This window comes from Brachionichthys hirsutus, chromosome 10 (assembly GCF_040956055.1).
Source record: "Brachionichthys hirsutus isolate HB-005 chromosome 10, CSIRO-AGI_Bhir_v1, whole genome shotgun sequence".
NCBI classification, from domain to species: domain Eukaryota; kingdom Metazoa; phylum Chordata; class Actinopteri; order Lophiiformes; family Brachionichthyidae; genus Brachionichthys; species Brachionichthys hirsutus.
The window spans coordinates 10,856,398-10,870,876 of NC_090906.1; the positions used below are offsets into that span (position 1 = coordinate 10,856,398).

A 14,479-nucleotide genomic window follows, 5' to 3' on the forward strand; every position below is an offset into this window, starting at 1 on the left:
TTAGTCTTAGTTAAAGAACTTGGCAGCACGATGGAGACACAGAAGAAGAAGAAGAAGAAGAAGAAGAGGAGTTGTGCTATCGTCGGAACGCGCGTGTCTAAAAACGGAACGACTAAAGAAGCCATCCGGATGTGGATACTTGGGGCGGAGGAGTCGGGATCTGACGTGTGAAGCGTGCCAGGCGCTCGTGTCTCGGTTACATTTGGAGCCGTCAGAATGGCACGCTCACGAGTCGCCACGGAAACAGCGCGTGATCGTTAGGAGGCTCCGCACTAACCGGTTCCTCCTCACTTGTTTTTGATGGCAGCTTGAGCATGGAAATCTGGTCTTTGGTAATCGCCTGCAGGTGGAGAACATATAGAGGGGAAGAAATTCATCTCTTCTCCTGTGGTTGAGTTTAAAATGGTTTCAAATCTGCGGCTCATAAAGATGCCAGAGTTTTACAGCGTAAAAACGGAACCCAGCGGGGGGGGGGGGGGGGGGGGGGGGGGGGGGCACCAGTGACACGACTGGGAATCAAAGAGCTCTCGCTTGTTGCTTGGCAGTGTATATCGCACAGCGCTGATGAACAAAAAGCACTCCAGACAGAGAGAGGGGGGGGGGGGGGGGGGGGGGGGGTCGCTTCCTCTTTGCCTCTGTCTGTTTCACACAAAAATATACTGTAATAAAAATAGAATCTATCATATTTAAAAAAGAAAAAGAAAAGAAAGAAACAGGGAGAAACACCGAGACAGGACGGCCGCGCTGGGAACAGGAAAACGCTCCTCACAGGAGGAAATCGACCTTTTGAATCGTTGCTCCTCGTTAGTTTTCGGCAGAATCATTTCTTATCTTGTGTGTGTGTGTGTGTGTGTGTGTGTGTATGTGTGTGTGTGTGTGTGTGGGGAGCTTTCTTTTTTGCTGCAGGAGGATCTCCTTTGGCCTGGCTGCTGAACAGCCAGACGGCGCCATCAAAAACAAGGTTGTTGTGCATTTTAAACAGATTCCCATGCTGCAGTCGGCCACTCCTCAGCGGTCTGGGGGGGGGGGGGTTGACTGGGGGTGTCCTACAGTAGCCCAATGAGGTGCCTGGAGACTAAGAAGTAATGTTTTATTTAAAAAAGGGGAAATAATTTGGACAGATTGAAAGTCCAAACCTGTCGATCCAAAACTGGCCTCACGACTTTCACTATAACTCGTTTTGTTTTTTTTAATATGATCGATGCGTTCCGATACGAGTTTCACCGCGTGCATTCTTTTAAAGATACGTACACTTACATGTGCTCATGTCAAAAACCATTTGCACTGCGCCGCAATGAAGGAATGTTGTCGAAATAAGACACTACGTAACATTTTAAATAAAAGGAGAAACGTCTACAGACATTGGTCCAACCGTACGGCAGTATAGAAATGATTAGAGCGAATCGACGGAAGAAAAGACGCGACAGACGGGGGTTAGCAGAGAAGAGGAACGAGCTGCAGCTGGAAATGATCATTGCAAGGGATTCGTTGAGTTAATCGATGTTTGATCGGCGAGTGTTAATCCTCTCAGGAAGCCGGGAAGGAGCCGAGACTTCAGAAATCAAGTTAGCAAAAATCTCCGGCTTGTTTTGGACGGTCAGCACGGACGGAATAAACGTCATTCGTTGAACCGACGCCGCTGCAAAGAAACACACCGAAACGAGAGAGCGAGCAGCGGACAGGCCGATGACGAAGACGATGACGAAGACGATGGTGATTACATGCAAGATGCACACTTTGATTAATAGGCAGTATTAATACGTCAACTTAATACAAAAATTAAAAAATACAAAAACGCACACACACACACACACACACACACCTACAAAACAGTATATGAGAATAGAACTATATATCAGGTATGTAGCGACTATCGCCGACGGTTGTTTCCTTTTCTGCTGTTGCGTCTTCAGGTGTTTGGTTCTTGGTACGGCAGAAAGGAGAAAGAGCCACACACTCACAGGACGAATACAGACAGGGGTCCAGGGGCGAGGTGGGGGGGGGGGGGCTTTGGGAGTGTTATATCGAGGCTATCTGGGGGGGTATAGAATAAATGACTTTCTCATGGTTAATTTTGGAACCGATTTCAGGGTTTTCTTCTGTCGCCGTGACGCCGCGGTTCGACCGGGGTAGGAGCTTCTCCTCTTAGGTGCTGAAGTACACTGAGGAGACAGAGAGAGAGAAGAGGAGCTCAAACGGGATCAGATTCATCGTGATCTTAGTTCATGTGTCTTATATTATACAACGGGGGGGGGGGGGGGGGGGGGTCCTCACCAATAATGACGATGAGGACAATCACACATATCACACCCAGGATGATCATCATCTGTAGGGAGCGGACGTTCAGAAAAGGCCGTTAGAAAGGATCGCTGTTATTTCAACATCTCCTTTATTATTCACGCTCGCAAGATTAAAGTTGTTTTAACTGAAATCTAATCCTCGATTAAATGAACCAGGTAGAAATCTAAAGGCACGAAAGCCACGGCTGCATCGTCTAATCCCGTGGTGCGTATGAAATGATATTCCGTGTTGAATTTCTACCAGTGACGCCTTTGATGACACGCCGGGCTGCGGGTCCTCACCTTGGCGTTCTTCCACCAGTATTTATTCTTCAGTTTGGCAGCGCTGGTCTCAAACTGAGAGGCTCCAGCCTGCAGGGCGTCGGCCCGGTCGTCCAGCTCGGACAGCTTCTGGTCGCGCTCCAGAACCTTGTCCACGTTTACGCGCATGATGTCCACCACCTGGGGGGGGGGGGGGGAGACGCACGGGAAAACTCGGAATGACGCCGGGTGTGTCAGCTGACGTCTTGGTCACGTGACGCGCAGCTTTCACAGTCCTCACCTCGTCCACCTGCGCCTGTGTCTGCTGCAGACGGCGGTTGCTGGTGAGGTTGGGAGGCTGATTGGCTCCCTCTCCTGCGGGGCCTGCAGCGGCTGGGGCGGACCTGAAAAAAACAGAAAATGACCCCTGGAATGCTGGAATCGTTTTAAACGTCGTGAGGAACATGCGCTCAAACAAAGCCTTTCTTCCACAGAAGGACACTGATTCATGCGCCGCGAGAATCGATCAATACGATGCAATAAATGCACGACAAGGCGGAGGCGGTCTCGCTTTCTGCTGAATCTAACTCGGTTATAAATAGGCTACAGGCACCACTACTGTGCACAAAGGTCACCTTTACACCAGCGTGCACTACTAATCCTCTCACCACAACGAATCCTTTTGAACAGTTGCCCCGATGCCGCCGGCGCCCCCCCCCCCCCCCCCGTCAGCTGTTAAACAACGCCAAACACTCGATCACCTGATTTATTGACTTTCTGCAGTCACAAAAACTTTACAAATCAGATTCTGTCAGAGGAAACGTTCACCGCTGTATGCTAAAGTCTCATTTCCGTTTGCTTTGCCAGGAATTCGCGTTGCCCAAAGACGCGAAGCGGGCGGAGGTTCCCGTGGTTTTCATTACGACCTCGACGCTGACCTCTATCCAGCCCAGCAGGAGGAGCTGCTGGGGCCGCGACGACGTCCTTCACCAGCGTCCTGTAAATGTCACCCCGTGTGTTTGATAGCGTGACATTAGCGTGATTGTAATTTCCTGTTTCCTGATACACTTCTTGGTTTGGTTGATGCTAACCCTAACCCTAACCCAGTCGTTTAAAAAATAAAAATAAAAAAAGGACCGTGCCGATCATATTGAGGGCGAACCACAATATGACTTTAATCACTTTAACATCAAGCGTCACAAAGAAAAAAGATACACACACTTAAAATGTAGCTAACCTTACAGGCGTTGGATCGGGAGTCCATGCTAATGTCAGATGCTACGTGAAAGCTACATTCAATGACATAAACGCCCAGCCTTGTTTTTTTCCCCCTTAATAGCAATAGATCAGACAGACAGACAGACAGACAGACAGACAGACAGACAGACAGACAGAGGATGGATTACAACGCTAAATGAAAAATACAACTATTGGATGTCTGATCAGAGCCATGAATAGAATCTGACTTTCAGCACCGGACAGCTCCGAGGCAGCCCGGCCAGGAGCCGCCTCATCCCGGCCTCGCTATTCAGTCTGACTCGCTCCTAAAGAAACGCTCCGTTCTTTCAGTTCTGACCGTGCACACGCACACGCACACGCACGCACACACACGACGGGCCTGTAAAACACACCGACGAGCCTGAAAAATCAAGGGCGGGGAGCCGCCTTGTGATTCTTGCTGAACATTCGTGACCAAATCTTTGCGCTAAACGTAAATCGAAGCGTCTGAAGTGTGTGCGTGTGCGCGTGCGTTGGGGGGGGCTAAACGTGCGGCCACATTTTAATGACACGTCGTCTGTTGACGTTTCAAGTGCCGATATAGAAATAAACCGGACAGACGTGGCTCATGTCCGGATATCTTTCCGTGGCTTTTCCTCTTATAAAGTCGCGTCACGCGTGGGTAACAAGACGCGGACGGGGTGGAAATAACACGCAGGAAGTCGTACGTGTCGCCGTCCGCGCTCGCGCGACAATCGACGACACGCAGCGGGATGCTAGGCTACGTCACCTAGCTAGGCCTAAGCCTGCTTCACTAGCTAATAATACGGCCGTTCACAGAGCGCTTCCCGAATAATGGCCGAAGCTTTATTTAAACATTCACGCCGCGTCCTTTCCGTCTCTGGAATGAGCCTCATCTTCACCCGCGGTTCAGCGACGCAATGACAAAGAGCCGTCCGCCTTCGGTGAGCGTAAAACGGCCTGATACGTTCTTTATGTCGCTGTCATTAGCCTGTGGGTAAAAAGCACAGGCTTTAGTGTGTGTGTGTCCATTTCAAATCAAACCGGTCCAAACTGGAAAAAAATAATAATAAATGCGTGATGCAAAAAAAATACAAATAAAAAATAAGCACCAGGCGACATTAAAGAGACACCAGATAAAATAATGTAATGTAAAAAAAAATAAAAAAGAAGCTGGTTATAAGTGATGGATAAACACCACAACTCGACTTCAAAGGTTAGGCCGACGCGTTAATTACGTTTCATATTATCACTGGAAGAGGAGGCGAGAAATGATCCCGACAAATCCCATTTAACGGCCGAATCATTGAAATAACCTCAACCTCGCCGCTGGACGCCGTCCGGTCAGCGCAGCCGCGAGGACAGCGTTTTTAATGTCATATTAAACCATGATATAGAAATAAAAGAAATAGCTTAAAGACAGAAAGGCCGTCGGACTTACATGTTCTCGGGAGTATCGGCTGGACGGCGGTGCTGAAATCCGGAGCGGGATCGTGAGCGCGCGCGCTGAGAGGCTCGCGGGCGGATGTGGGGATCGCGGATCTCCTTGCGCTCCTCTCTCTCTGGCACCGTTTCGGCTCGTTCCTGCCGCTTGAGACGTATCCGTTACCTCCAAACAACAAAGCCAATCCCTACGGCGATGCGCGGCACCTTGCAAGTTCCGTGTGCCTCGCGCTGTGGAGTCCGCGTGCGGGAATAAACGGGCTGGGGATTAGGTGGACAAAGATGGCTCGGTGACGTCATCGCGCCCGAGTGTCATGTTTGAAATGGGTGGCCGGAGACTTCAAAGCGCCGATTTAACGCGCGTGGGGGCGGCGTTGTTTTTAAAGTGTCCGTGTTATTATTGACAATTTACGTGTGTTTCATTGACAGGTGCGTCGTGTCGTGAACGCGCTTGACTTTAGAGTGCCATTAAAAGAGCTTATTTTTGATTGCCAAGGCTTGTGTGTGAACAAAATGGCGTTCCTCTAAAGGGGGGGGGGGGGGGGGGGGGGGCGTGGCCAGACGAGCAGCGGGTGTCTGATGATCATTCATAGTAAATATCGATGGAATGCGTGGAAGGGTGTTACCCGCTTCTAAGCGATCTATTAATAATTGAATGAAATAACTGTAAGAGGAATAATGTTGATGCTTAAAACGAACTGACCATTATTTTTTTTTTTAATAAATGCCAATTCATGTCAGACAGACAGTTTGTTAATCATATTCATGTTTTTAAATATATATTTGCATTTCTGTTACGTGAACCCAAATCAGAGGACTCCCTTAATCAATATGTATGCTATTATGACTCAGTGGAGCTCATATTTACGTGAAAAGCTGCGCCAACATGTGTGTCATGTAAATAATAATATGTATACATGAAATAATAAAGAGAACACGAGCTGTTTCCTAACACGTTAATGTAATGTATAACATTACAGCCGCACCAGTGTTGGGTACATAATTATGTACATGTATTTATTTAGACTGTATTATTAATGAGCCTGACCTTTGTATGTACTTGGAAGTGTCGTTTGAACAAATAAATAACAAATGTTATAATAAATCATCTGTGGTTCCGCGTTGTGGCAGGACATGAACTTGACGTTCTTTGGAGTCCACGAGGTGGCGCCACAGGACAGCCGTCATTTGCTGACGTCGACTCGAGGCGACTTTCATCAACTCCTTACTCATGAACTTCTTTCAGCTTCATTTAGTTTAAAATCTTAGATACTTGTGGCATATTGTTCTAGTAAATGATTGAAGCACACATAAATGTAAATAAATTGCATAAATAAAACAGGAACGCTGCAGCAGAGGTGGGAGATTTTATTATTTCTTTCAAAGGACCCTGTGAGGTATACAGTTTGGATGAGATGAAGCACTGAGGTTGTCAACGACTGAAAGGGTACAGGACACGGTGATTGTACAGAGCGACAGTCAAACTGTAATAAAACAATTCCAGAGTCTAAAAGTTGCGGCGCCTCCAGTGACGAGTCAGCGGACGGGAAAATCCTGTTATTTCAAAGCGAGGATTTCATTCACAGTTGTGGTCCTCTTTTTGCATTTGCTCACATCCCAAGAGCAATAAAGGTGTGTGTGTGTGTGTGTGTGTGTGTGTGTGTGTGTGACCCTCAGCTGCCTCCGACAAATGTCAAAAACAACCAAAAGAAACATTCCCAGTGAGGTTTTCAAGTTTCTAGAACAAGCCTGCCTACATATTGCTTTTTTTTGTTTTGTTTTTTTTGGGATGCGTTTGTGAGAAAAACAAAAATGTCAGCCATAATTAGAAGTAAACCCAGACATTCCTGGGATGTCATTAACTGATATTGCACTGCTTTCCTACAACAAAAGGTGTTACGGCTAGTACACCCATGACACGGGCACCCACTGTGGGGTGGCGGCGGCATATTCCAGGGCCTCCTCCACACCTTTCACGCTTTCATCCACGTCGTTGTTGACAAGAATCACGTCGAAGAAGTGTCTATACGTGGCCAAAATGGCGTCCGACTCTTTCCGGATCATCTGCAGGTTCTCGGTCTAGGACAGAAGACACGGGAGATTAGCGGCCGTCGGCCGGCTTTGGCGTTTCGTTGCGCTCGAGTGCATCCAGGGAAAGATTTGCCCACCTGCGCAGCCGTGTTGGTCGGAGCGATGAACACCACAAGAGGTGCGAAGTCAGCGGTACGCAAGACTTTCAAGGTCTGCAAAACAAAAACAACAACGACGAAAATGTTGATTTACAATCAGCTGGTACAGAGATAAAGTCGAGCGAGAATTATTTGAGGATTCCATTCCAGATTCTAATCATTCTAATGGAATAATTGTTGCCAAATTATTTCCTGAATTCATATTTCTAACCTTTAGGAACCGAAAACAGACCAAGTTACTTCACAAGATGGAAAAAAATGGATTATAAATACTTGTGCAAATGTTGAAAAGGACACAAAAACACGAAGTGAATGAATTAAAACACATCTGAAACACTCAGATATGGCATTGGATTTTCTTCCTTTGAATGATAAAGTACTTTCAACCTGCTCAAAGTTGGAAATAAAAAAAAGAACAACATGATTTCCATCAGTCTCTTCCGCTTCCTGAAAACAGCGCTAACCTGCGGTTCTATGTCCAGCACGGCAGTTTTGCCTTGCTCGTGGATCTTCTGGACGGTCTCAATTTTGGTGCCGAACATATTTCCCTGGAAGCTGCCGTACTCCAGCAGCTTGTTCTCGGAGACGGACTTGGTCATGTCCTCGTGGGACATGAAATAATACTCCTGTCCATTGGTCTCGTCCTTGCGTTGGGGCCTGGTGGTGTCTGTGAAGAGAGTTGAAGACATAAACGAGGGACAACTTGGGCTAAAAGCTGTCCTCTGTGACGCTACTTACGCGTCACCGGGTAGGAGAATCTGTCAGGGTATTTGGTCATTAATGCGTTCTTTACATGGCTCCTCCCTACACCAGGAGCCCCTGAAGAGAAAGACACCAAACTATAAAATATCTCGCAAACAGGTGGATTGGCCTGGATAAGAAATGACCTTAAAGAAGTTGAGCAAATCAGATGCTTACCGATGAGCACCAGCGTTTTCCTTTTAAACGCAGGGACTCGAACAACCTCCTCGTAAGAAATCACATCCAGCTGGTCAAAAACTACACACAAAACAAAGAGATTTGGTTTTTGAGACCAAACGCGGCATGCTGTGGTGAAACGATTGCAGCGCCGCACGCACCTGAGCTGTGCTTGGCCAGGTACTTGTCTTTGCACTTCTTTTTCTTTCCAAACGGGCTGCAGGACTGACCGCTCGCTCGGGCCTTGCTTTTACTCGCCACCCTCCTGCAGGAGGAGGGGCATTCAGTCAACCCGGTGATATTCACCTACCTCTTCGTTGGTGTGTGCCCCCACCCCGACCCACTTTCTTTTCCTATTTACGTGTTCACTCGTTAATCTCTCGCCGTTTATGACAATAAATGTGTATTTCTTCAAGGCAGTTTTTGTTATTTTCACCTTTTGTTTTGTTCCGCCCCATAAAAAAGTCACTAAGTTGTTAACAGTACCTTAAATTATTTTGTCATTGTCCATGCAAAAATACAAAGTACACACACACAATAAAATTACATGTGTATAGAACTGTATTTGAGTAGAACTATAATACTTTCAAGTTTTCAAGGGATGCCTGAGAAAACCAGACGAACAACAAAAACAGGTTCGAGTTAAAAAGAAGAATTTGGATTGGGCCTCAGATTCACGCTTGTGCTCCAACGCTGACATCGAGTTGACATTCGATCGTTCCGACGGAGCCGTTTACCATTCCTGGAGCTCCGGGGAGGGAATCAGGCCAGCGAAGTCGGCGGCGCCGCTCTCCACCCGGCCCTGCCACCAGTTGGGATCTTGCTTGTTGATGATATGAATGATGTCGCCGGTTTGAAACTTCAGACCCGCTTCTTTGCACGGGACAAGGTCATCTTTGGTGGGGTCGTAGTCAAACTGGGCCCTCATATACATCTGTGGAGGAAGAGAATGTAGAACAGAGGTTTGCTTTAAAAAGACTAAAGACACGGTTTCTGTGATCTGCATGGAGACATTATGATTCACACTCGCGTTCTGTCAATGTTAAAGGGGAAGTTCTATGTTAAACAGCATTCCTGAGGTAACAGTGTCACCTTCAGCAGTTAGATGGGGATGAACTAGAAGCTTTGACATACATACTCAGGGATGTGATCAATAGAAGGCAGAACGAAACACGCCAACAAAGTGTTTCATGTGAAACCGAGCAAAAACTCGATGTTCTACGAGCTTAAACTGATTTCATAGTTACCTGCATCGATCCCTGACTAAGAGAAGATTCACCTAATAACGAGCAAATTGTTTAAAGGAGAAAAGGAGGTGCAATATTCTGTTTTTTATTTTATTTAACACACTTGAACTAAACAAAGGATCTGAAACGAAATGCAAATGAAGTCTGGATAAAGTGCAGCTACGAGGTCGACTCACTACCTCGCAGGCTTTGGATCGGTTCTGCGGGCTGGGAATGATCTTCAGTGTCACCACTCCGTTGGTTTCTCTCTGCATGAATGCAACGAGAACATGAGGATTGTCAACAAGCCCGAGTTCCGGGTGGGGCACCAACTCACCAGGATCTTCTGCAGCTGATCTACACTTTGGTTTGTCACACTTTGTCCATTAATTTCTGCAATTTCATCCCCTTCTTGTAAAGACCCTGGAGACAGAAAGTGAGACTTAAAATCACGAGGCAAAAATGGCTACTAGTCTACTGCCGATGGATGCGGATGTTCTTTCTTCTTCCTCCTCCTCCTCCTCCTCTTTCGGCTTGACCCGTCAGAGGTTGCCACGGCAAATCAACTTTCTGGTCGATTGCATGATTCATTCGGTGTTTAATGAGTCAAAACCCAATCGGACAAGAAAAAAATACTCATGTATGCCTGAAATATGCTAATCTGAACAGTTAAGCCGTCATCGCAGCGCTCGTCTGTGAGTCAGCGATTATTTACCGTGTCTGTGGATCATGCCGCCATGCAATATCCTGGCCACTGTGCACCTTTGCTTGTCGTTCAGCTTCAGAGTGACCCCCTACGGACAAAAAAACCCAAAATCAGCGGGGAGGACTCGGGAAGTCTACGAGCGTGAGACGCGTGGGAACAAGCGTGTGAGAGGAGGCCGCACCATTGGCTCTGAGGGATTCTTTTCAAAAGCTACTTCTTTCATCCTGGTCACCTGTGCGCCGTTCATGTGTCCAGCACTGCCGTTGGTGTAGAGCTCGGCGCCCTTGTTCTGAAAGGTTTGCATAGTTTCCTGTTTTGAAAAAAAACAGAAAGGGACATTTTGAGGTCTAAACTTTCCTCGACGGTTGAGCTCATTGCCGTGAGGGATTTGCATTTCCGATAACTGCAGTGAGAGCGCTTTGCTAACGTGCGCTAACAGCTACGTTTTCATTTTACCGTTTCAACATATGTTCGAGGTTGAAAATTAACCCGGCCGTCATAATACCTGATTAACCACATCCAGGGATCTGGTCCATGTGGTCATGGATACCACCAGTTTCATCAGGGGGGGGGGAGATTCCTCTTTGATAATCGGACACCGTCGACGTGATCAAACTGCGCTCTTACACTTTAATGAAGCAAACGAAGAGGACGACCTCAAAAGGAAAAAGCCTCTCCGGAAAAAATACGGAGAGCCATCATTTTAAAAGCTGCATGAAGAAGAAGAGAAAAGGAGCCCTGATAAATAGATACAAAGCTTTCTGCAGGGGGGGGGGGGGGGTAAGATTATAAGATAAACCAAACCTATATGATTTCCCTCAACAGGAAATTGGCATTCGATTGATAGCCATTCATGTTTCACTCATGACACCAAATCCGCAATCTAAAGACAAAAAGTATGTAAAAAGGTCACCAAAACGACATCAGAGAAGCAAACTTCCTGCGTGAAAGTGACACGTCAGCACTGCTTCAGCAAAAAAAAATTTTTTATCTATCTTGCAGCATCAGCACTACAATAAACCAATAAACGCCCTTATTGCTCTCCGCCGATGGGCTCAGCCCTGCAGAACGGCAGCGCGCCGTGGGACGAGGATACACGCGATTTGTTCACGGACAAGATTCCATGACGTTCTCTTAATTCAAACTGAGCTCTGGGTGAGATTATGAGCGATAGCATGCGGGTTAAAAAGCAAGCGGGCGCATTGAGGGACGAAAGTCAACAAGTTGTTTTGCTGTGGAACGTGATAGTCATTTACCAGCTTGGCCCTGCGTGGACTGTGCGGCACGCAGAGGAGGGGGGGGGGGAGGGGTTGGAGCAGATGAAATTGCATCGTCTGAAGAAAGGAATCTGTGCGGCAACAAGCTGCAGATAAAAATCCAACCAACAGCACAACACACTGACGTCTATCTCGAAGCCACGGCGTTGCGAGATTATATACTTTTTAATGGAGCCTTTTATTCCCTCTGAGGCGCTGACCCTCAAGACTGAGCAAGAAAGAGAACTCAAAGGTCAAGAACCGATCACCTGCTTCTGATGAATAGTATCAGCCCAGACGTTTGATTGAATTTGCACATTTTGGTTAAGCGTGTCGCTTGGTCAGCTCTTATCTCTCACACCGAGAGAGAGCAAAGATCTCGTGTGATTAAAGGGGAGTCACCTGGGTCATTACGAGTCATCACAAGCGGTAATTACTGGGATTATAGCGATGATTCTAATGAATGTCGTCCGTGGGTGTGGAGGAGCAACAGAACAATGCGATGAGATGATAATCATCTACACCTATTCTACACACTATGACCTCATATGATTGATTACATCACAATTCAATCTATTTCCTTCTAATCTGCACTCTCTCCTGAGATTATAGGTCGACGAGTCGCACCGCACGATTTTAGCCATCAATCCTTTCCCCCGTAGGATTTAGGGAGTGGATCTTATGCAAACAGGCTAGTGAGTATTGATCTTGATGAGGAACACAGTAGGCGATCAATATTTTTTCTTCGATGAAACTAAGAAATGGAGATGGTAGTCAGAAAACAAAAACGACTCTGGACGCAGACAATAAACGCAGATTACAATCGTTCCACCTTCACTTTGAACAACAGCGACAGCGAAACATGAGGCGATCGATTGTCTTCTGCATTTCCAAGACAAAGCGAGAAAAACAACAACAACAGCTTTTCCTTTTGCCAAAAGCTAATTTGGCAATAACTGCATGTTTGCCTTTGTAGGGCCGTTGCATATCAGGCCAGGGTGGAGGAGGCATCAGAGAGTCTACCAACCCCGAGCAACAGGGATTAACGGACCATTTGGAACACTGCAACAACAGGGTGCATACCGTGTTACACTCTGCCGCCTGGAGATAACCTGTAACCTCACAAATCATCGCTGAGAGCAGATGCACTCTGCTGGACAGCAAAACTGCTGACGTCAGAAAAAGGGAATTTCCTCCCTTCAAGATTTGCTCTCCGTCAGCGGCTCAGTTTCAGAGCAGAAGTTGGCCACAGAGTTCCCTCTGTGTCCAGATCGAGCTGAAAAGCGCCGACTGTGTGGCTGCTGCTGGGCTTTAAGGCAAAAATAAAGGGGTACGCATTTGGTTTTTGATTCAACGTTACGGTGATAATAAACAATCTCTCCCCGGTCTCAAGCGAATGTTGGCACTGGATTACACAGGCCTCACCCAGCACTTCTGAACAGGAAGTTGGCATCAGCTTTTGTAATTTTCTAATTTTAAATTCTCCTCTTTTCTTCTTCTTAAAATAAACGCTTCACTGTCGCAATCTAATAAACATGATAATGTATGGGATTCAGAGCTACAATAACATTCGTGTATATATACACAATTTGTTTCATGATTACAGCTATCAAAATACACATATTCCATATTTGATCAGCGCTCCAGCTCCAAAAAAAAAAAACAGAAGTGAAATTGCCTACGTCATTGTCTACAGCTACAGCTGACTGAGCAGTAATCAGGAATCAGTGCTTACTAACAATTTGAGATAATAATAATTATTATTATTATAATTAGAGACCGATATGTGTAGTTCTTTGTTTCAGAGTTCAACACGTTCTGTTGCCTCAAGTTGCAAAAACAACAAACATCTAAGAGATGCTGTGTACCGGAAGTGAACATATAACGTTTCATCAAAGTGTTGAAACGATAGAAACCCACCTTGTCAGGCTTCGGTTTGTTCCGGAGGAGCTGCTCCAGGTAGAGATCAGACAGGGCCGTCCGGACGCTGTTCTCGGACTCCAGGACGACCGCGGGCTCGTTTTTATTGGATTCTAGCGTCATCCTTCCCTCCAGAAAGAAATAACGCTGCGAACCCGACGTGCCGCCCCCACCGGCTCAAAGTCCGGAAGAGGTGATAAGGAGAGCTTAATCGTGTGATACGCGTCTCCGAGGCGACGGTCCAAGGCTTTCGGACCAGCAGCAGCCGGTGGATGTCCGCGATACGCGGAGGGAGGGCGCCGCTGCTGCTGCTCAGAGGGGCGGGGCTGATGGTGCCTTCAGGTTCCCCGGCACGCCCCCCGAAATCACAGCGTCGTTCTTAAACGACGAATAGAGCTTGTAATAGAGTGTGGTTATTTGTCTTTCTTCCGCGTCTGTTTTACAAAGTCACAGACACATATTATGTTACTTTTTTTACAATATATAAAAAACTATATATACAGGATATCTTTTCGATGGAAGCAGTGAATTTGTAAGATTCCGATATCCTCTGAATATAGCATTTCCGCAGCTTCCACAGAGGGCTAAATAACGCAGTCTCAGCACGTCAGCTGTCCTCGGTTAGAGCGCAACGCTTCTCGTAAAACAAACAAACAAAAGGAAATCTAAACATTAACTGTATAAGCTATGTTCACCAATAACAATTTCAACTATATTTTGTCTGTGAAAATAGAAATTCAATATATATATTTTTAATAAACTACATGCTTTATCTGATTACAGATATACCGGTATGTTACATTTATTTGTATGCATTTTTACAGGTCTGATCTGTTAGCTGAATAAAATACTTGACATGTTATATAATCACGTCAAGTATTCGGTTTGGACTCCATCCAAAACGCTTCTTCAGCTCTGAAGTGAAAGAAAACACAGCCCCCCCCCCCCCCCCCCCCCCGCCTGAACCTCAACCTCCGGTAAAACACCTTCTCTCTCCTCTTCCCTCCGTCGCCACTAACAGCTCCCCTCCTTTGTATACCGA

The 14,479-nt window shown here is 46.5% G+C and overlaps 2 protein-coding genes across 2 annotated transcripts; both read right to left on the reverse strand.

The window, feature by feature from the left end:
- Nucleotides 1-2,218: 2,218 nt before the first annotated feature.
- On the reverse strand, nt 2,219-5,522 carry LOC137900312 (vesicle-associated membrane protein 2-like). The gene is made up of 4 exons (XM_068744376.1): nt 5,389-5,522; nt 2,842-2,944; nt 2,583-2,741; nt 2,219-2,326 (listed from the first exon to the last, which is right to left on the reverse strand). Exons 1-4 carry the CDS (start codon nt 5,520-5,522, stop codon nt 2,219-2,221), a joined length of 504 nt encoding a protein of 167 aa, XP_068600477.1.
- Nucleotides 5,523-6,574: 1,052 nt separating this feature from the next.
- Nucleotides 6,575-13,713, reverse strand: mpp1 (MAGUK p55 scaffold protein 1). Its single transcript, XM_068744076.1, has 12 exons — nt 13,438-13,713; nt 10,443-10,571; nt 10,271-10,349; nt 9,893-9,978; nt 9,756-9,824; nt 9,067-9,263; nt 8,491-8,594; nt 8,330-8,410; nt 8,150-8,230; nt 7,876-8,078; nt 7,391-7,465; nt 6,575-7,301 (listed from the first exon to the last, which is right to left on the reverse strand). Exons 1-12 carry the CDS (start codon nt 13,558-13,560, stop codon nt 7,125-7,127), a joined length of 1,404 nt encoding a protein of 467 aa, XP_068600177.1. The 5' UTR covers nt 13,561-13,713; the 3' UTR covers nt 6,575-7,124.
- Between the last annotated feature and the right edge of the window lie 766 nt (nt 13,714-14,479).

Excerpts from the sequence above, each read along its gene's own strand:
- LOC137900312 (XM_068744376.1), bottom strand. The coding sequence starts at position 5,522 with ATGACGTCACCGAGCCATCTTTGTCCACCTAATCCCCAGCCCGTTTAT. Across the intron at positions 2,742-2,841 it reads CACAGGCGCAGGTGGACGAG|GTGGTGGACATCATGCGCGT; the intron begins GTGAGGACTGTG and ends CCCCCCCCCCAG. Across the intron at positions 2,327-2,582 it reads ACTGGTGGAAGAACGCCAAG|ATGATGATCATCCTGGGTGT; the intron begins GTGAGGACCCGC and ends CGCTCCCTACAG.
- mpp1 (XM_068744076.1), bottom strand. The coding sequence starts at position 13,560 with ATGACGCTAGAATCCAATAAAAACGAGCCCGCGGTCGTCCTGGAGTCC. Across the intron at positions 10,350-10,442 it reads AGAATCCCTCAGAGCCAATG|GGGGTCACTCTGAAGCTGAA; the intron begins GTGCGGCCTCCT and ends TTTTGTCCGTAG. Across the intron at positions 7,302-7,390 it reads CGACCAACACGGCTGCGCAG|ACCGAGAACCTGCAGATGAT; the intron begins GTGGGCAAATCT and ends CTTCTGTCCTAG.